Source organism: Anoplolepis gracilipes, chromosome 1 (assembly GCF_047496725.1).
Source record: "Anoplolepis gracilipes chromosome 1, ASM4749672v1, whole genome shotgun sequence".
Lineage (NCBI taxonomy): Eukaryota > Metazoa > Arthropoda > Insecta > Hymenoptera > Formicidae > Anoplolepis > Anoplolepis gracilipes.
Genome location: NC_132970.1, coordinates 14,111,827 through 14,133,087, shown reverse-complemented (window position 1 = coordinate 14,133,087; position 21,261 = coordinate 14,111,827). Strand labels below are relative to the sequence as shown.

Below are 21,261 nucleotides of genomic sequence, written 5' to 3'. Positions count from 1 at the left end.
TTTATATTATTTATAAAAAAAACATTAGAATTGTGAGAAAAAATTTCTTTTATCATGGAAAGTGTAAGGATAGAGGTATGTTCAGTAAAAGTATCCATCTTTAATTTTTTTTTTTGATATCGAAAGATTTTCTTCTGCAATTGCAATGTAACTACGAGCTCGCATTTCTGGAGCCGCGAGATGGATTTGGACGAACTCAAACGCTTCCTGTTCTTTGCTCGTAACTCGGGGGCATTGATCGTTCGTCAAGCGTAAAAGGGAAAAGTGATATTCAAGCAAGAGAGAAACCAACGTTTTTCTTCGAACGTCGCCGATAGGTACGAGAATTTCTTTTTTTCGATAAACAGGGTATCTGGTGAAGAACCTGTGAGGTTTGTTTTCCTCGCCTAGCTTGACATGCGGTCGGAAGAACCGCGAGAAAGAGAGGAATTTTGTCCATTTTTTTTCTTCTTTTTTTTTCTCTCTCTCTCTTTTCCTCTCTATGCACATATTTTCGACGGAAAAAGCTTGATGAAAAATTCTATGACCGCGATAGCGCGCGGCCGTAAACGCGGTGCGATGCGTTTCCGGCATATCGGTGCTTTACATTAGTGACGGTTTACATGGGACCCGTTCCGGTTTTCTCACTCGCGGTCCCCTTGCTTTTTATCTCGTCCAATCCTGTATGCTTTATTTTTGCGCTTTTGTGCTTACAGTTTTTGAACTGGATTTAACCAACATATAGTCATGCATTTTGTCAAGCAGTGTACTGTAATGTACTGTCATCAATAGCGTGACCAATAAGTTCAATGAAAGCTTTTTATGATATGCTATTATTAACTAGTTTTTAATTTACTTTTAAATACATATATGTATAAATATCATTTTTTTCCGCTATGAGATGTGCAGTCATGTACGTACATGATTGATAAAAAAAACTTGGTTATTTTTTATATTGATTTTGTATGGATAAAAAGATGAAGACAGATATAACAAAAAATTATTATATCGAATATCGTATAATTTTGGGCTAGGCTAGACATAATAGCATATCTCGCTCTACATAGTATATGCGAGTAAATATATTCTGGAATGTGACACGAGACTCCTTCAATATTCGAACAAGTCACGAGAGGAAGATAGTGAGAAGTAGTGAGAAGATAGATACTATCGAATCACGTACTTGTTAAATATTCTTTATGTTTGCGCAGCAAATATCAAATAATTTACACGCAACATGTGCATATTGTGGAAATTATTAAATTATGTATTATTACTGATTTATTGAAATCTGACACTAAATGTGCTTTTTATGATTCTGTGACTCTATATTTTACATAAACAATTTCTGGCATTAATATAAAATCTCTTTACACAAATTTTTATTTATTTTAATTTAATAGTGTTAATGATCACTCGATTATGTGTGTGTGTGTATGTGTGTGTGTGCGCGCGCGCGCGTGTCTTTTAATAGAATTAATTTATACATGAATTAAGAGGAATTGTTTGCCATTAAATTACATGCAATTTACATTATACATTCGCGTTTATTCAATCTCTCATCAGAATATTTACAGAATGCATGTAATGTCAATTTTATATATAAATTTATATTTTTAATTTATATATTATTTATATATAATAATTATATATATAATTATAGTGTTAATTATTTATTTTATTACACAATAAAGTATAAACTATCAAACATAGATTGTAATACATGAAGATTTTGACAGTATCATGAATAAACTTTCCACACAGAAGCTTTAATTTTTTTTTATTGATGATAATTTATTATTATGTAAATATTAAATTATCATCAATGACAATTAAAATTAGGGATGACTCGGCTAGATGGAGACAACGATGCGACTTTTATACTACTCTATGGGTAACTCATAAAAAGCTTTCGCAGTTTGTGCAAGCTTCGCAAGCACCATTCTGTATTATCGATGGAAGTCTTCTTTACCTACTCGTGGGATTTTATCAGAAGCTGTTGTAACATCTCGTGTACTAAGTATATTATATTCTTATCAAGCTGTACTCTTATCAACGGTAAATGAAGAGTATGCATTTATAAATATTTTCTTTACAAATTAAAATAACATATATAATGTATAATATATATTTATAAAATAAGGAATAAGAGTAGAGAAATATTTTATTAAAAGTTAATTTATCGTTAAATTGGATAAAATTTTCCTTCTTATTCACGTACCCGCAGAGCGAATTGATACGAAAGCTTTCCTAGAGAGGACACTATTGAAAATTACCGCGAGTTTATTCGCAATTTTTATTTCCTTAGAAATACACAAAAGAAAAATTTTGAAAAATATATACAAAATATTAATTTATGTAGATTTATTTAGAAACGTGTAAAAGCAATATAAATACAGTTTATCCTCTATTATGTTTTGCAGTTATATTAATATAATAGCAAGTAACGTAAATCAAAATGCAAAAGTAAAAATTATAGTAAAAAATATTATATATAAAGAGAACTGTTTCTTTATCCTGACATACTTTTTTTTTATAGATGCTTATATGGGAAAAATTTATATACCTACACACATTTAACTATATTTCCCTTGCTTATATACTCGTTATAATTGCGCGTCGATTCAAGTTGACGCATACTTGTATCGAGGGTCCTCTAGAGAAGTTAATTGGCCGATCAGATCTTTGCTGGGAACCCGTATCCGCTATTATGGCAATGCGATTTACATCTGTGCCATGGTCCATTCATGGTCGAATCAATTCTACTCAGGAAATGTAGAAGGATCCTTCCTTTCAAGGGAATTCGAGCGCAAATCGCAGTTAGCTGAATATTCAAAGAAAGAAAGAGAAAGTCCGAAATAGGAAGTAAAAGATTATTAACATGTTAAGTTTACATGTACGTATTATATACAATAATCAACTAATTATTTTAATCTAGTCTATCTAAAGTTTCTAGCCATTAGAAATTGTGTGCTGCAGCTATAAACAAACTTTATCTTCGTTATTGTTTGTTGATTATAAAACACTTAACAGAACAGTATATTATTTGCTCATTTTTGTGATATCTCTTTTCATTCCTTAAACGATATGGAATAATTTAATGTGTTGAAAATTACCGGTAATTATCGGTATTATGGTATTTACATGTGGCATTCAACCGCTAACATTCTGCCAACTTGTATATAGATATAGACTCTTGACACTTTATTACAGATTTACTTCCACAACCAACGACCTATAATCTCAAAGTAATACCGTCGTAAAAAAATCTAACATGCGATTTATTATTACAGTGCGCAGCGTGTTTTATCGCTCCGGCCCGCTCTTTCTGCCAGTAAGCTCCACGTGGAGTACGCTTTAGCAAACGTAAAGACAGAATTCCCAAGGTACTGCCTGATCTATCTTCTGCCGACAGTTCTCTTCCTCTCCCGCCGCATATAACCACCCCCGTCGCTCTTATTTATTTCTTTCTGTCGCGCGAAAAAATTTCTCTCTCCCCAGCTTCTTGTTTTGTTTAGCGTTTGCGCTTTTTTGCTTTCAAGAGAGGACAACTTACAAACACTCGGCAGCAGACGCTCCGCACTTTGCGTACCGAGTGTTCGTTCTGGAATATTGAAGCTGATGTCACATAACAATGAAAAGTGATTTCATCTGGCGCAAGTTATTTTGACACTTTCAGATATTTAAAAACTCATCGACTATATATTTTTATGGGACGGAGACTTGAAACTTTTAACGAGCTCGACAACGATTGTTTCCCCCTTTATATACGTTTACCTACAATCATCCCGAGAATGTGTTCCGTTAATGAAAAGTCTGCTTTATGGAAAACAAATTGAAATTCCTGTAGAATTTGTAGCAATTTTCATAGAATTCCTTTCAATGAGATTGGTCAGTTATTTCGCGGGTGAAGGATAAAAAGAGAAACTTATTATTTTTTATTGTAAAAATACAATATTTTGTATTGCATCTTTTAAATGAGTTGGTAAAAGGTTTTTAATCTTTTTATAGTTATTTGTAAATAATTATTTTTAAACTTGATTAATTTTTATTTATAATCTTACTGTTATTATTTTTATTATATTTTGATAATAACGTTTGTATCTATACATGCGCTTGTAAGCACTCATGTATAAGACTTTCTTCAAAATTAAATTTTTCTCAAAAACAAAATGATCCAATCACTTGAAATTCACACAGTCGATGCATTATTTTGCCAATAATGTTTTTAAAAAATTACACATATTTTGATATAACTGATAAATTTTCTTAATTCCGTAATTATTTCACTGCAATGAGATTGAACAACCTTTTGCAGTACTGATGTTATATTTTTATTGAGAGAAGATATTAGCTTTTCATAAGAGTTTTTATTAAATTGGAGCTCGAGAAAGAGAGAGAGAGAGAGAGAGAGAGAGAGAGATTTCGCACACATTTGAGAATAAAAGGCATCTCAATCTCGCTCGCTCTCTCGAGGGTCGAGAAATGGTTATTGCTGCGGTTATCTTGAATATCCTGCCTGCGAAACTTCTTTCTTCACACGAGATTGCAGGAAAGGATGCGCGAGTCTCTCGAGATCAAAAGCAGTTTTCTTTTCTTCTTCGAATCGCTACAGCCTATCACTTATAAAAAAATTAGCTGGTATAACCACCATCGTCGCTCTTATTTAGTCAGGGTTTATAAACTGACAGACGAAAATATTTAAACATTTTTTAAAATATTCTCGGAGAATATATTGGTGCCTAAAAAGAACACTTAAAGCACGATATAAAAAAAAACGCTCGTTTGCTCTTGTCGCCTACATTGTCTATACATATTTTAAAAAACCGCTTCTGTGATGATACATTCATTTCGCTCGCGTCCCTTCTTTTTAGCGCAAGCGTGCGAGAGCTCTCCCTTGAGAATTTACAGTATAATAACGTTGACATAGCCGACGTAGCGCGCTAAATAGGCACCCACCATTCCGTCGTTTCATTCCTTATTCTCCTCCTCATATTTCGCGCTCGCGCTTTCGCTTACATTTCTCTGCGGCCTTTTCAAAACGCCGCATCGTAAATCCATCTCTCGCGCTGTATATATTTCTCGAGCAGGTAACGTGCATTATTACGATATCTACGTCCGTTACGTGGTTCCGTTTCCGTATCAGGCATAGCCGAGACGCGATCAGCAAGATGAACATTCAGGTTGCGCGCTTTTAAGAGTTACGCTTTGTCAGTCGGTCGGACGTATTCAAATTTCGTGAACATTTGATATCAAACCGAGCTGTTAAAAATCTTATCTTTGCGTGTTTTATATATTGACACATGTAACTTGGACACGGAAATCTACAAGTAAAATCTTTATCTCGTCCATCAGTCACTTTCATTCAAGCCAAATGATTCTTGTTATTTCTGTACATGTAGATGTAGCACGTTCGCTTCCTAAATTCCTCCCTCAAGTATTTCAGATTCATCTTGGACTATCTAATGTATGTTACAACCGTACTTTCATATATCTCTGTAGTCGAGAGCGTACGTGAATAGGATACTGCCAACGATTCAGCGCTGTGATCATTGATAACACTCGTGTAAAGGAAATATAAAATGGATATAACATTACAATCGTTCGTTTTAAATAAAAGAGAATGTTTCGAATGTAAGAGAAATTTAATATCCTTCAACACGGTGTTTCTATTATCGCTCTTGTCGACGCCCCTCAGATTCCGAAGGGGGCTATATCGTTTTACAGCATCCTTCGGCTGGTGATTCCGCGGAGTAAACCGTGGGGTGCCACGCGCGGGATCAATCTCACTGCAAGAACAATGGAGGCGTCGTATGCATTGATGAAAGTCTTCCGTCAACCCTTTGTAGATTCAATGTGATTCCTGTAACGTCGGCGACGACAACGGGGACCGAGAGTGGCTTCCAGCATCATTTCGGGGGAGGAGGATGGATGGGTGCTAGCTACAGCTCTTAATGGAGGCGCTTTCGTTCGCGGCACCACGATGTCGTCGTCGCCGTCATCTAGGCTACAATTTACGACCATTTATTTAATTGGTTCGTCAAAGTCTATGCGACTAAAATACGTCAAGATGAAAAGGCGGCAGCCCTCTGCTCCTTGTCCACGACGTTATAAAGGCGTTAGAAATTATCGAGCAAGAAAAAACTCAAAAGTTTTTAGAAAGGTCTTGTTCGGAATTGAATTTCATTTGAATAAAATATATAATTTATGATTAATAATTAAGTTTGATTGAAATTTAAATGAAATTAAAGTTAAAAGCGTTCGTCAAAGTGGCAGATTGATCCTTCAGTGAATGCGACTGTGACACAGGTGTGCCCGGCATGTGCCTTTGACTCGTTTTCACGGCGGATTTAAAGCTATCCGTATCAATCCGTGGAGAGAAACCAGTTTACGAAACCGTTCTAACGCGATCGCGTTAAAACTCAATAAAGCGGTCTGCGAATTCGATGAGAAAAAAAAAAGAAGAAAAAATTCACGTCGACGGTGGAGTCTTTCTTTTGTCTAGGTAGTTCGAAATAGGGGTGGAGAGGGTTGGTTTCGTGTCATGGTCGGGGACGAGGAATTCTTCCGAAGACGTGGGATTCCGATTCGACGGATCCGTGGATTCGTATACGTAGCCCTCATACATATGTATACCCGATACATATGTACGTCGCCAAAGTCGTCGGGGTTCTTAGGGGAAAGTTTCGGTGCCCCGACGAGTCGGAGGAGAACGGCGGAAACTGTCGGCGAATTACCAACGTAGATGACTCTTAGGCGGTCGTTCGGACTAGGCGCGTTGGTGGCTACTCGCCACCAACTTGTGGCTGGATGGACCGAGTCTTTCCCCGTGACGGATGACGCTGTCCTATCGTGAAATTCCAAGCATTTTATCTGCAACGTCTGACAGACAGAAGGACGAAACCGCAGACGGAAATATAACCCGTCCTTGAGCATCGCGCAAAGATAATGTCATGATTTCAGTGCAAGTTTAGTATGGAAGAATACGATGCTATTTTCGGAATAATTTTAAAAAATGTTAATATGCCGTATATTAATAGCATTCTAAAAATATTAAAATTACTCAATATAAATAATAATTTTTAATCTTCTCAATGCATTGTGCGTTGGTTAAAAAATGACATGTGTCAAGGTAAACCTTATAGAAGGGATCATCCTGTTTCATCTGTTTATAAATTGATCTCTTTTTGTCTCTTGTAGGGTGTAACAGCGTGCAGTTGTGAGCAAAGTTTTCGCGTAAACACTAGAATACAGTTCAAAGTGGTTGAGGGTGCTCGGATCGTAGAATGTTTCTTTTTTCCATTGTGTGTAGTGGGTATAATCCTCGATTGAGTCAGACTGAGAACCGTCGGGACGCTTGCACGACGTCGCCCACACCTGTAAATCATGGCGGAAACTGCCGGTGGTACCAGCAAGGACAGCCACTTTTCAAGAGAGGTCTCTACATCAAGTTTGCGCACAGACTCGCGCTACGCTCGTATATTATCTCCCGATGTTGCACGGCCACGCACCCCTCACGCTTCCCATTTTTCCTGCAGTTTAGAAGTGGATATCGAGGCGCTGGATTTTACCACCGGCGGTAGTTCCCGGGGATTTCGAGGGTAGTAAAGAAGATTTCGAGGCGGTTGACCTTGGAGGAGATGATTAGATTGACGTGCGATAAAGATAGAGATAGAGAAACGACGGTCATTACTTTCGAAAATAAAATAATGATGGAATGTTACAAATTTGAAAATTTTCAACAAATTAGTGTTTATTTTACTGTAATAATATAATATAAAAATTTTTAGTAAGTATATCACATACGTATTATTAATATTTTTAATTGCGACTACCGAAGCAATAAATTTATGATAATTGTTACTTCAAAAAATATAAAGCAATCAAGATATAATAAAAACCCAATAATATTAGTTGATTAAATAAAGAAGGAATGAAATATATAATCTTTTTATTTAAGTATTGAATTTACGTCACGAAAATAACAATTTTAGAAGCGTTGCATTGAGAACGATAATTTTTTATTGCATTATTTCGTTCTTCTAATTGCAGTTAGGGAAAGAAGATTGCAGCCAAGAGGATAAATTCTTACCGAGGAAATAAGGAAGGTTATTTAGGCTATAGAGTGTCGCATTGAAAGACGAAGCATTAGGCACAGCTTAACGTCCATAGGAGTTCCAAGCACCTGGGTATGCCATTAAAAAGTCCCCTTTTTTCTACATCATCGTGATTCTATATCCCATCCAACTTCTCGGATACTTTAGCCAAGTCGAGAGCTTATCGCGAAGAGTTCTCACATGCTTGTGCGTCTGCGACGAAATAGATCCGGAATGTAAGGGTTTCTGTAATCGCTATCAGTGAAACTTAATCGGTAAACAAGAGTTCATATTTTCTATACTTTTTCTGCGAAGATACAGTTTTGTAATTTGTGGATATCGAAGCATGTATCTTTGAGAGAAAGCAAGAGGTAATGGAAATGCATCGTGTAAGTTTGAGTTTTTAATCAGATACGTGCGTTGCATATTTAGTAATTTTTTTATAATATTGCTAAAATTAATATCGCACATTTGTTCAACAAATCTTTCGTTAAAATTGATGGCCGATGTTCGCGGTGGATATTAAAACACCCTATTAATACGAGACTCACGCACCGACCGTTGGTCATCGATACGCAGCCGGTGGTGACGTTCGGTCCTTTAATTATCGCGGATAAATCATGGCGTCGTATCACCCTTCTGCTTGGTCAGCGCTTTTCTTTCGCTTTTATAAACAAATATGGCAAGAGTGAGAAAGTTTTTTGTGTTTAGATTTCTGTCAACAAAAGAGTGTATAATATTTAATAATAATACTGAAATACGCATTTTTTGCAGTTTTCTTACTTCACATATTGTTTGAATAGTCAGAGCTTTTAGTACTTAAGGGGCGATTTTTTCAAAAAAAAAAAAAAAAAGAAAAAGTACACTGAGCAAAAAGGCCATTTCGGCACGCATTATCTCGCGTTGATTTACCCTAGCAGTTAGTCATTGTTTGGAGAAGAAATGCGGCGCTACCCTACCGATCTCGTCCGTTTTTCGCTGCGTTACGTTTCCGAGCTGCGTATTTATTCGTGCGTACGTCGACGACGGGCAGACGCGCATTGTTGCGAAATTATCGGCATTGTCATGCGCGACTCGATTTATTTTGTCTATTCGGCGGAAAAGTGCTTTCATTTGCGTGAAACGACGCGGGAAGGGAGGAACATGCCAAAACCATAGAGAAAGAGAATCAAACGGTCTGTTGGATGAACAGAACGCATTGCTTCTCCCCCTCCTTGTCTGACACAAAAGCTCTTAATTCGACAATGCGTCCGTCGAAAGAGGACAATAGTCTCGAGTTTAGGTAAATAACGATTCCTTCAAGTTTCACGACATCGGTCTTTCACTTTTTCGCCTTCGGCGAATATCGTTGGGACGTTAAACGGAAGCTTTGTAGGCATAAAAATGGAAACACGCGCGTGTAACAATCAGACGCGAGATTGCTGACAATATTATCACTGAGTCGACATTTTTTGGAATAATAAGAGCATTCGAGACGAATCGTGTGGTTCTGTGATCCATCGAATTTCCAAGGTAATTACATTTATGTAAGGAGAGGAAAAAAATTAGGATTATTTTTTTTTTTTCAAGGCTACGCAGCGTCAGAAACGTGATTCGGCCGAGCAAACGACGAAGAATTCGGAATCGGATTAGCGAGAGCGATGGGACGCTCGATTTCGCTCCCGCCTGTTTCGAGCCTTTCATTTTTCGTCCCTGCGGGAACGTAGGCCCGGTATTTGCATTACAAATACACCTTCACCGAGGTTTTTCTCGTTTCATTAAATTCGCTTTTTCCTCTCGAAGAAGAGGAGAGGGTACCTCTTCTTCGCCCGGTCCTTCCACCGTCATGAATGTACTCTTGGATTCATTCCCTTCCTGATATAGTTTAGAAGAGTTGTATTAAGAATTTTAATTCCACGGGAAAAGTTGGTCGCTACCGAATGTAGAAATCGTTTGTTCGAAGAACGTGCACCGAAATAAGAAATCGTAGCGTTAATTATCAGTCAAGGAGACGCTCTAGAGAGCTTTTCTTGCGATTGCTACTGTAATTACTTTGCTGGAAAATTGTAAGCTCTTCACGACGATAATTATTCTTCTCTGTACAAATAATAAAATTAGTAAATTGCTAAATATAAGTAATATTCTATCTAACATTCTTATTTCCTTGTAATAAAGAGAAGTCTTAAACAAAATTGATTGTATCCGTTGTATTTCTAATTTTAACAGGAACATGTGATATATCGTGCTGATTTCATAATCGCTTCATACATATGTTCTTATCATACTCGGTTTATATAAAATAGCGAGAAAAGTTATCATTTTTTGCTGGTTTCTAAATTTTGCTACTATCTCTGTAACTAAGTTTTAAATAAAAATTTTAGTAAAATAAACTCCACCTAAAATTAACTAAAGAATATAATTGTGTTAATCTTTTAACTCTACAAAGTTTGGTTTGCGAAAAACCCGTCTTTTTCAATTAATGCTTATAATTCGAAAATTATTGATCCCTCGACATTTTTGCTAAAGATAAAGTTGCTTCTTTTGACAAGGACAATCATGCTGTGCATTCCGTGTTCGTGAATTTTGGGACATCCAGTATAGTGAAATGCGTTAACGCTACTTTAACGAACGTTATGTTCTCAGTGTTGTACACATAATCATTCGGATATAGCGACAGTGTTCCGGTACGCTGCGACCAACATCGGATTTCCGTCTGACGATTGACGAATGTTTACTTGCCGTAAATCTTTATCTGCCGAGCTCGCCCCCGCGACAATCGCGTTCCGCTCGACGATGATAATCGCGTACGTGCCGCGCGATCCGATGCCCCGCTCAGAAACGGTTACACGGATTTATTCGTTACATGGACGTCCCGATAGTTATATCCTGACGAAATTGAGATACGATCGGCTCTATCCCTCGCGAGACCAGCCAGCAACGCTAACGTGAATTATGGAGCTCGCGTGCCGCGCGAGAGACGCGAGAGAGAGAGAGAGAGAGAGAGAGAGAGAGAGAGAGAGTGTCATTTTTGGCGTTGAGATATTTACGTGGGAACACGATCTTCGTGAATCTTCGGATCGGTACGTTCAGGCAGAACGTTGATGATCAATGACCGTACACGTGCTAGATTCAGACGCCTCTGGTCACGAAATCGTTATTTACATTTAACGCTATCACTGCAAAATGATTTCAATTTTCGTCAGTTCTCTACGGATCCTTTAATCAAACTAAAAATGATTTTTATTTAATTATTAAAATTACAAAAGTTTTCTTCAGAACTAAATTAAAGCGCGGCAAACAACAATAATAAAATTTTGTTCCTCACTAACAATAAATGTTAAATGGACTTTATTTGAAATTTAATTGCAAAAACATTTAATATTAAAAAATTTTGTGACAAATGATAACGCTTCTCTTAATATATTCCTTAAAGATTGATTTTGGATTAAACAATAAAATTTTTAATTAGATGAAAAATAGGTAGCTAGATAGATAGCTGAAATGGATAGATTTTATTTGAGATTTAATTGCAAAAATATTTAATATTAAAAAATTTTGTGACAAATGATAACGCTTCTCTTAATATATTCCTTAAAGATTGATTTTGGATTAAACAATAAAATTTTAATTTAGATGAAAAATAGATAGCTACGTTTTTGAAATATTCTGTAACTTATGTAATAAACGTATTACATCTCTACCGTGTTTCACTCACGTGTGATGCTACATGCACAATTTACAGGTAACAAAGAAATTTTGCAAACTCGAGTTCTTATATAAAGTCTCGTGTCTACATCTAGTCTGTTACGCCGTCTTAATTAAAGTTGGCTGACTTCTGGCTTGTTGCGTCCTTCGCGTCACTCGTCAGGCTTGTCCCCAAGGGTGCAATTTACTCGCATCTCCTCCTCCATTCGTTCGTTCAACCCCACCATCGCATCGTCGGTTTTAGCTTGCCGTGCCTGTATCCGTTCTGCCTACCAACGAGCTTCTTAAATGCGACTGGCAGCTGTCTTCTTATCTTTCATCATCTAATGCTGATCAGCTGATTAATTTATGCGAGAGAGATTTTAATGAAGAAAAAAACCCATTAACTTTTACCTGATAATCGTCTCTTATTCATCGTCAACTTTTCCTTTCGCGTTGCTATTTTACATAGAAATAACGGATCTCGTATATTAATGCGGTTTTTCTGATTTATCGAATTAGAAAACGGATTTCTTTTTCACGTCTTTTTATTACACACCGAATTTAATATGCTTCCTCGATTCTGCAATATTCTCTGTTATCTGTTATAAAAAAAAGTGTGAGATTATATAATATTATATAATATTATAATATTATATGAAAATATTACTTTGTATATATCGGAAAATGAAAAGCATAACGATTACATATATGTGTTATATTTAAATTTTGTATAAAATACAATTGCGAAATAAATTTATGGGCATCAATCAGATAACAGCAGATGTTTCAAATCAAAATCAGTTGCAATAAAATATCTTCTTTAAGTTGCGCAATCCTTTTGTAAATCGGTTAATTAAAAATCAGCGAATAGCCTGAAACGCAATTAGAGAAGATAAAGGGTAGCGATCGAGGGATGACATTGCCTTGAATAAGAGTCATTTTGATTGTTTCCAGATATAATTTGGGATCTCTCTTTGTGTACAACTGTGAACTTGGATACGATGCAACATTCTCTTTAAGGCAGTCTTCCGTTGGTCAGAAGTAGAAGTCCTTTTTGGTCTTTACTATGTAAAACAGTCCCTGCAGTCCTTTGTCCAGCAAAGCCATCGTCAACGTTAAAGTTCTGACCAGATTGAATGGCGTACCACCCGCGTTAGGGACAGACAAGATTTTTTCGCGACATGGTCCATTCGATATTTATTTAGGAACGAAGGCGTACGCCTTCTCCCATGGGAGTATCAGAGATTTTCATGGCGCAAGAAATATAGATTTCACTCTTCGTTCGCGCTCTTTATTTACAAGTGTTGAATTCGGCAGACTTTTTTAAATATTTGCTTGTATGCCAATACTACATTAAATAAATATTATTATATATTCCGGTTTACATGTTGCAACAGTAATATCAAAGAGCTATTGCATATTATTTATATAATAATAATAATAATTAATAGTTAATAATTTAATAATAATTAATAATTTAACATAATTTCCTTTTTTTTCCTTTAATTATTAATAGGCAAAATAAAATTTAAGATTGCATAACGCTTGATTTTAATGCGTTTTATTGACTTCAAGACTAACACTTGGAGGTGACGGGGGAGGGGATATCGAGATGAAACCCCCATCTTTTGCACACGCCGGCGTTATAAATGGGCGCTATAAACGTGTAGGTGTCGTTTCATCGAGCGACGATGGGGGGATGGGGGGCGTGTGATCGTGGGCACACAGGGAGACTCGCCATTAGCCTGCAGGTGTTGGATATCCCAGCCATGCCATCACCCCCTCATTCCGGACGATCATGCTCAAGATGATCCCCCGACCGACAGGCGTAAGTCTATCTTGCAACGGGACGGAGAGAGAGAGAGATAGAATAAATAATCCTCTTCCGTATTATCCCATGGGTTCTTGGAGAAATCGCTGTTAATGGATTTTGTAAAATAAACTCGCGTTTTAACGGCTGATGATAGACTTGCTTTGTTGTTGTTAATTGTTATTATCTCTGTGCGAGTTCTCTATTTCGTGCTCGCGCGCAGTTTGTTGTAGATTCATAAAATTGGGTCTGTTCGATTTATCCAGCTGGTGTTCTAGTTACTCGTTTGTTGCAACAATAAAGTAAAAAGTACATTTTTTTTATTTCATATAACAACGATTAGATGAATCAGTCCTCTCAAAGGCAATTATCTTATTTACGCTATATCTTTGTTCTCGAAAATTAAAAACATTTTGTCGTGCGATTATATCTTGATCGATATCTCTTAAAAAATCAAATCAAAATATGGAAAAAATATCTTTGCGACCGTTTCTAATAAATATACATCTATTCTTCTTATTTATGCGAGTGTTATATTTTATCTGAGAGACACCGTTAATCTAATTGGCATATTGGCAAGTGCTCTCGTGAGCATACTTTCTTGGCGGTGTAAACATGGCGCTACATCCGTAATTCTTGTATGCGCACTCTTCCATTCTGTAATTACATTTATCCTCGTGGATTTGCATGCGATAGCGCTTCGGTCTGACTCGGCAACCGTATACGGACCATCTGCATTCCACTTGCTCCTCGGGATCTAATTCCGGCTGCGTAGGATAAACGAAGAACTCATCGTTTACGTCCTCTTGATGGCTCTTGTAGTTGCACTTCTGCTCGTGCATGTATTTCCGTCTCCTCGGCATTCTCACCATGCAGCCATATCGCTCGAACTTGCACTGTACCAATTCATCGGGATCGCCGCCGTAATCGTTATCGGAAATCGTTGCGGACGCCAGACCATCGCTAATGTCATTTACGGCTTGGAACTTGTCTTTATAGATGCAAAACTTCTCGTGAATGTTACGTCGCCATGGCACCGTTCGTACCCTGCAACCCGCTGCGGAATACGTGCATTCCACCAAATCATCATGACCGTGATGAAGATCGGTCGGTAGATGTTCCTCCTCCAAATGCGGTCGAAACTGACACCTGAGATAATAATTTTTAAACAATTAACGTGACATTGAGATGACAATGATAAGAATAAGCCTTTACCTTGACTCGTGCAACACGCGCAGATGTTCCGGTATCTTTACCCAGCATCCCAGGTGAGAGTAGGAACACGATTTGATCTGTTGATTTTCCGAAGATATGGATGGCTCCCAAGCTCTTTTCTCGTGGTCCAGGAAGTTGTTCATCGACGGCGCGCTGGGACTATGGTCGTCGTACGACCGCGGTGGCATGGGATGTGGCATGTAGTGTGTCGGCGGCGGTATGACTGTCTGTAGTGGCATAATCTCCACATCCAACGGTGCTTTGCACGTAGGACACCCGTAATAATAAGGCTTGCAACGATGGCACACAGTGTGCCCGTTGATGCACGAGTACCGAGGCGTGAGTTCCATCTCCATGAGACAGATGGGACAGAGTCCCTCGGTCTTGAAGCGCTCGTAGAGATTCGGATAAAGCATATCCATAATCTATCAGCAAGTAATAACCTAACGGTTATTTAATGCCTTCGATCCTTGGGCTCTTTAGGTCTAAGATTGAGACGAATCTACTTTAGCGGAAAAAAAGACGCCCGCTCCTTCGCTACTATCGCACCAAGAGATGAAGAGAAATTACTTTGTGCTTTCTTTACCGGTTCGTAGGAGGACCACAGTCTAAGTTGCTTTTTTGCTATGAAGATTTATGTGCAATTCAATATAGAATAATGGAGGACTTAAGAGGTGGAGGGTCACGGCTAAAGTGCAAACAGGATTAGAACGAATGCGAAAGAAAGTGTACTCGTTCAGATACGATCGATTATTTAATCAAGTGTGTTTGTCTTGAATTTTGTACCTGATAACGGTCACATGAAAAAAACACTCAGCTATTGAACTGACGTCTGCAGACACATTTATTACTAGACAAATAAATCTACAAATTTTCAACACTTTTAAAAAAAATAAAATTTATTTTAAATATCAAATCGTATCTAAAAACAAAGCGGATCTTACAAATTACAGATTTAATAATTTTGATTTAATAATTTGTTTTCAATGACAATGATGGTTTTTTACGTTAAAGATTATGCGTTAAATTATAGTTAATAACGGAAATACTACTTACTTATTTAGTTATCTTCAATTCGAGACGACGATAGAGGTGAGAATCACACGCGAGATGGGGAGCGGAGAAAAAAAATAGCTAGTGCGACACGTATACTTTCGAAAGTACGGGCGTCATGTGTCATCGTCTGTCACCGTTCCCTTATCTGGCGAGACCGATAGCATGATTTTATCTGATAAAACGTTCCGCTTATGATAGGGAATCGTTTCATTGCGACAGAGAAAACGTTGGCGGGAGAACAATGTGCTTCGAATGAAAGAGGGAGAAGGAAAGAAAAAAATGCGTGTGTTCTCGTTGCTATGCACTTCGCGTCAGCGAAAGGTAACCACCGCCGGTATTTATTATGCTCGTATATATGCGTGTGAAAAATTGGAAATATAAGGCGGGTGTGCTTTTTCGCCAGTGGGTCGTTTTGCTCGCGCCGTGTCTGGAATTAATTAACGATCATTCATACGGTCTCTGCGCGTGATATTACACGGGATGTCACAGAGATTTCTCGCTCTTTTTTTTCACGCACGAATACCTCGACCAAATTAGAGCCGATATCTTCTTCTCGAAGGAAATACGAAGGCACCGAGAAAAGATCGACTTCAAATTATTCAAAGAATCCGTAGATAAAATCCGAGTAGGAAATTCGAGATACCATGTATATATGCATGAAAAAAATCGCGTTTTTCTATCGCTGTCAGATGAGTTATAACGCGCAATGGATCTTCATCGTGAGACTGGGATGGCACGTTCGTTAAGCGGTGACGGCTAATTATACATGAAAAATTGACAACATGCGTGAGTGTAATACATATACGCGCGCGTTACGTATCGGATCATTTCGTCGCGATAATCTTCTATCGAAATTAAATCTACGATCAGTTTTCGCATCGCCATATATCATTGCCAAGATTTCGCTAATTTAACCGAATTATTTAATCTTGGGCGCAATAAGCCTGAAAGCGTTATTTCTCTGCGGGATTAATGTAATTTGTAAACGGTGAGATACGCAAGTGTGTTTAACAGCAATTGGCAAAATGAGCAAGAGAACATCGGTTTTCGAATGGATTTTCTGCATTTCATGAATGCAATTTCGATGGCTAATCGAAAACCGCAACCATTCTGTTAGAGAAGTATTGTCGAGTAAAGTAATTGAATGGTTCGAGGTTTGGTCATTATCACCATAGAACATGTATCCCGTTATAATAGCGCAGCTAATAAATTTTCAATCGCCGCGTTTTTGAATTATATTTTATTAATTAAAAAGCAAAGTGAATTTTGATGAAAGACGTTTGATAAAAGTTTGATAAAAGTGTTTATAATATTGTTATTCATAATTGTTATTGTTTACGATAAAAAAGAGATAAATGCCAGAAGCTGTTTAAAAAATCGAGGAACTCAGATTACTCAATTTTTTTGGCAAACATCGCGCGAATATCTGCGAATAACGAAATCAGATACTTTCGTATGATATTCCACACCGGGTCTCGTAACGACCGTCCCTCATTTGAATCCCCGCGCGAACGTCGCATCAAAGATACGACCGAGCGACCCCGTGTTTCTGCCACGAGGGTAATACTTGCTGACCATAAGTCACTTATGTAAATCTGCGAGATGGAAATACGCAACCCACAGTGATGGCATAGTGACTACGAAGAACCCCAAATTGAATGCAATATTCAACGTTCCGTAACGATTTCAGTTGTTTACAATAGTAATGGTTTAAAAACCATTTCCCGGCATCTTTGTAAATAATCTTTGAAAATTGTTGTTGAAGGGAAAGCAAAACTTGTTATTATGATGTGATAATATTTTTTAACTGCTTATTAATTTGTCTATCATTTATCTATCATTTATTTCTCTTATTGTAGATTAATGAAGAACCTTAGTCGGTGATGCAAAGATCCGAGAGGATGTTTAATAAATTTTTCTTCCGCCACTCAATTCACCCTCTATACCGAGACAGAAAAGTATTGAGAGAGTACAGATACTGAGGAAAAACGAGACGAAATAAGCTCGTGACGGCGGCTCGGTATTCAAGCACCCTGAGCCTCTTTCAAGACATCAAATTATTCTTGCTGCCCTTTTTTGCGACGATATTGCGCCATCAAATTTTTTCCGGAAAATCTCGCTCGCGATATTCGCACAATTTCATTCACCTTGTCGCAAATGTTTCGTTTATTTTCGTCGTTTTATGCACACAACATGATTATTTATGATACATCCAACTTCGAGATAGCTCGTTATGTTGATGAAAAGCATCGTCATCTCAGCAAAGTAGGCTAAATGTCAGGGTCATCTTTAATACTTAACGGCATTTTTCAAAGGTTTTTATGTGTCATACTGAATATTAAAATTAAAATTAAAATTGTGTAACTTATTAATACGTGTATTTACATAATAGTAAAATAAACGCTAATAATGTTTTTCTAGCATCTTGAAGCATTTTGCGTATGTGTATGCGTATATGTGTTGCGGTAATTATCGGCTTCAATCCCCTGCTTGCTTGTAGTAGTCGTTCCTAAAACTGCTGATTTATCTTTCGTATGCCCCCACGTATCCCTCCACAAATGCTAGCCATCCGCACATTAGCCACCTAATCTCCAATCGCTCGCCTCGAAAAGCCGTGCGGCGAATTTCAGCGAGCGGTAAAGCATCAATAAAAGCTGATCAATAAAAGAAGCAGTTGTGCAGCTTAATCTCGCAACTAGCTTTGTGATTGATTCGAACATATTTCCAACTTACGCGCGGAGCATGATCGATCTTTCTTTCGAAATCCCATCGTACAGCCGCAATTTGATCTCGTTCGAGCTTTTTACACGAGAAAATATCACAAGCTCGTAGGATAATAACAAGCCAGTAATCAGTCAAAATATATTACTCCGATTGAATTAAATTTTTTTATATGTTTGCGATTATCTTCCGATGAACTTTTAAGATCGAATTGAATCTTTCAGTCTTAATATCGGATGCGATATTTACCTTCGTAGCACAAAGCAACAGTGCACAGTCAGTAAGTCGAAATATTTCCCCTTCTTATAAACACCGCTTTTTCTTTTCGAATATCCGACTATGTTCGATAGGGCGGATTTGAATCGTGCAATATGTCGCATAATTCGGCCATTCCTCATACCACGTTTGCGAGTTTGGGGAGGAACAAACTTCGACATGTGTAGGCACGTGTGTATCGCTTGTAGTTTCATAAGTACGTCGAATACACAACTCCCCTATATTGCACGAGAGCGAAGTCACGAAACGTAAAATCGATTCAGAAGGTATCAGAATCTTATTGTTTGACGAGGGAAAACGCTTTTCCGGGATTGATAAATGCTTATTCCGTAAAATCGTCATATACGTCATGTGTTACTTCAAAAAAATGGCTAGAAAATTTTATAATATTTATTTTTCTTTATACGACTACACATGACGTTGTCCATAGATTTTTTTTCAGAGTAGAAAGAATTTTTTCGCTGTTAAATCACAGACGCAACAAGAATCGCAAACTCTTTTCAGGAAATTATTTCTCGTACCCTTCCGCAGCATTCTTCGGAAGCTGTTGGTGCTCGACGCGTTTTTTCGCCCTGGCAATTTCGCGCCTTACAAAGAAGATACTTTTGTATTCACGAGTATGATAATGTCCCTCCACGAGTCTTTTTCGCACCTGCAGCCAGTCGCGCCTGTTTGCGTATTACACGAGCTTGTTGTACGGGAAAGACATTCCTGAGCATAAAGAATACAAGGTCCTGGATGGTTCGAAAACGTCGCGTTGGCAGGTAAACCGGTCCCGGCATCGCGAATATCCCTGAATAATTTTACATATTTCAGCACAGCTTGCTGAAGCGGTGACAAAGAAGCTTACCTGTTATCTACGCCGAGAGAAGAACATCGGGATATATGCAAAACGTTTTTATCGCAAAGCGTTACTCCGATAAGATTTATGTATGTACGTTTGACTTGACATCAGCCCGCTTATCTATCTGGTTTACATCCCAATAGTAGGAGGCGTTATCTACCGCGGGTTCGCGCAGTCGGACTGTCGTACATCTGTATTATTATCAATCTGATACATCGGTTACGTACATCTTGTATGAGTCGAGATGTTTAGATAATGACACGTTCTCAGCAAGATTTATTATTAACGATACTTTTATTTCTAGCTTATTGGCAAAAATTGCAACATATAATGAATATATAATATTAATGTCTCAAACATTTTGACGAATTACGATTAACATGAAGTCTTAGAAAAATCTGTGCAAGATTAATTGATAGTTGTAATTAAAAAAATACTGCCTTTTGATAATTTTTTGTAAAAATTTAATAAGAGCAGTAGATAAAGAGTGATGCGCAAAGATATAAACAAACTTGGCGCCATATTTTAAAGCCGGGGGTAAAGCTTCGCCAGCAGAGAGCTCCGTCGTCGGGGGATGCAATCGATTGCGATATATCGCAAGCATCCCTGGCGCCGAAGGGTGGCAGGCGCGGCGCGTGCGCCCCGTTGGGCTCGCACGGATTGGCCGGCGATGATGTCATGCAGTGCTCCCCTAGGTCTCTGATATCATCTGCGGGCTCTTCTGCAGTCCACACCGACCACTCGAGCGGCGTAGCCGCGTCATCGGAGATATTGCACCTGTGTGCTCGACATTCTCACGCTGTCCGGTTTGCACCGGTTTGCCGCAGAGACTCGGGCCCCGGAGCTGTATTTCCGCCAGCGAAGGTGAGTTCATTTTCTATAGCTCCATTATCGTGCTTCTGGACCCTCTGTGCTTCTGGAACCGAGTTAACAGCGCGAGAAGTGCGTTTCGTCATCGCACGTACACACGTCCGACCCGATGTCGGTGTAAACATACATTCGCTCGCCGTGTCTGATCGTCCTGTCATCACTCGCCGTGTCATCGCTAAGTCTGTTCACTATCGATAGTGGATGCGAAATTTCAGCTGTGAGTTTGTTATTATCGCAGTCGGTTTTAATAACGCGAGATAATTTCCTCGACAATTTGTTCTCAGTAAAAGGATTTGCGGATACCTCTCAAGAGTATATGCACTCTATGTCTCGGGGTGCATGACATAGTTCTTGCAGTAATAAGCAGTCTGTACTCGCCAACACGTGGGTGGCATCTTAGAATAGCAAAGCTTTCAAAGCAGTTTTTTTTTATCAAAGTAGATTTTCATTTTTGCCACACAGCTTATGTTTCAATAGTAGTTGTATAGATTTTCGAAATATAGAAGTGAAACCATTTTGACTATTTTTTTTCTGTCGAGAAAGTCATTAATATATTTTACTGACTAATACGAAGGGTGTAAACTGGTAACTTTTTAATAATAAGCTATTTTTTTAATTTTATAAATTAATTAAAAAATTTATTAATATTTTTTTACTACTTTGAGAAAGAAGCATTTAACAAGTATTTGTGGGGATCGATTAATAATATTTTATTATCTTTCTCGTAT

At 37.8% G+C, this 21,261-nt stretch overlaps 2 protein-coding genes across 4 annotated transcripts in view; one reads left to right on the top strand and one right to left on the bottom strand.

The window, feature by feature from the left end:
* The window catches only part of Hwt (SH2 domain-containing adapter heavyweight), a 127,089-nt gene that overhangs the window by 32,401 nt on the left and 73,427 nt on the right, over nt 1-21,261 (top strand). The window contains exons 1-2 of one of the 2 annotated variants that reach the window (XM_072891142.1): nt 16,052-16,608; nt 17,682-20,527. The exons of the other annotated variant lie outside the window; for it this stretch is intronic. Coding sequence (XP_072747243.1) covers nt 20,342-20,527 — 186 coding nt within the window. The 5' untranslated portion in view covers nt 16,052-16,608; nt 17,682-20,341. Of the gene's footprint in view, nt 1-16,051; nt 16,609-17,681; nt 20,528-21,261 lie in introns of those variants that run through there. 2 annotated transcript variants of the gene reach the window in all.
* Nucleotides 12,442-15,971, bottom strand: LOC140665355 (uncharacterized). 2 transcript variants are annotated; one of them, XM_072891367.1, is made up of 3 exons: nt 15,823-15,971; nt 14,767-15,191; nt 12,442-14,700 (listed from the first exon to the last, which is right to left on the bottom strand). In XM_072891367.1, the coding sequence occupies exons 2-3, from the start codon at nt 15,186-15,188 to the stop codon at nt 14,112-14,114; spliced, it is 1,011 nt and encodes a 336-aa protein (XP_072747468.1). In that variant the 5' UTR covers nt 15,189-15,191; nt 15,823-15,971; the 3' UTR covers nt 12,442-14,111. The 2 variants fall into 2 exon arrangements, with proteins under 2 accessions (XP_072747468.1, XP_072747479.1); XM_072891378.1 differs by lacking the exon at nt 15,823-15,971 and having other exon boundaries at nt 14,767-15,203.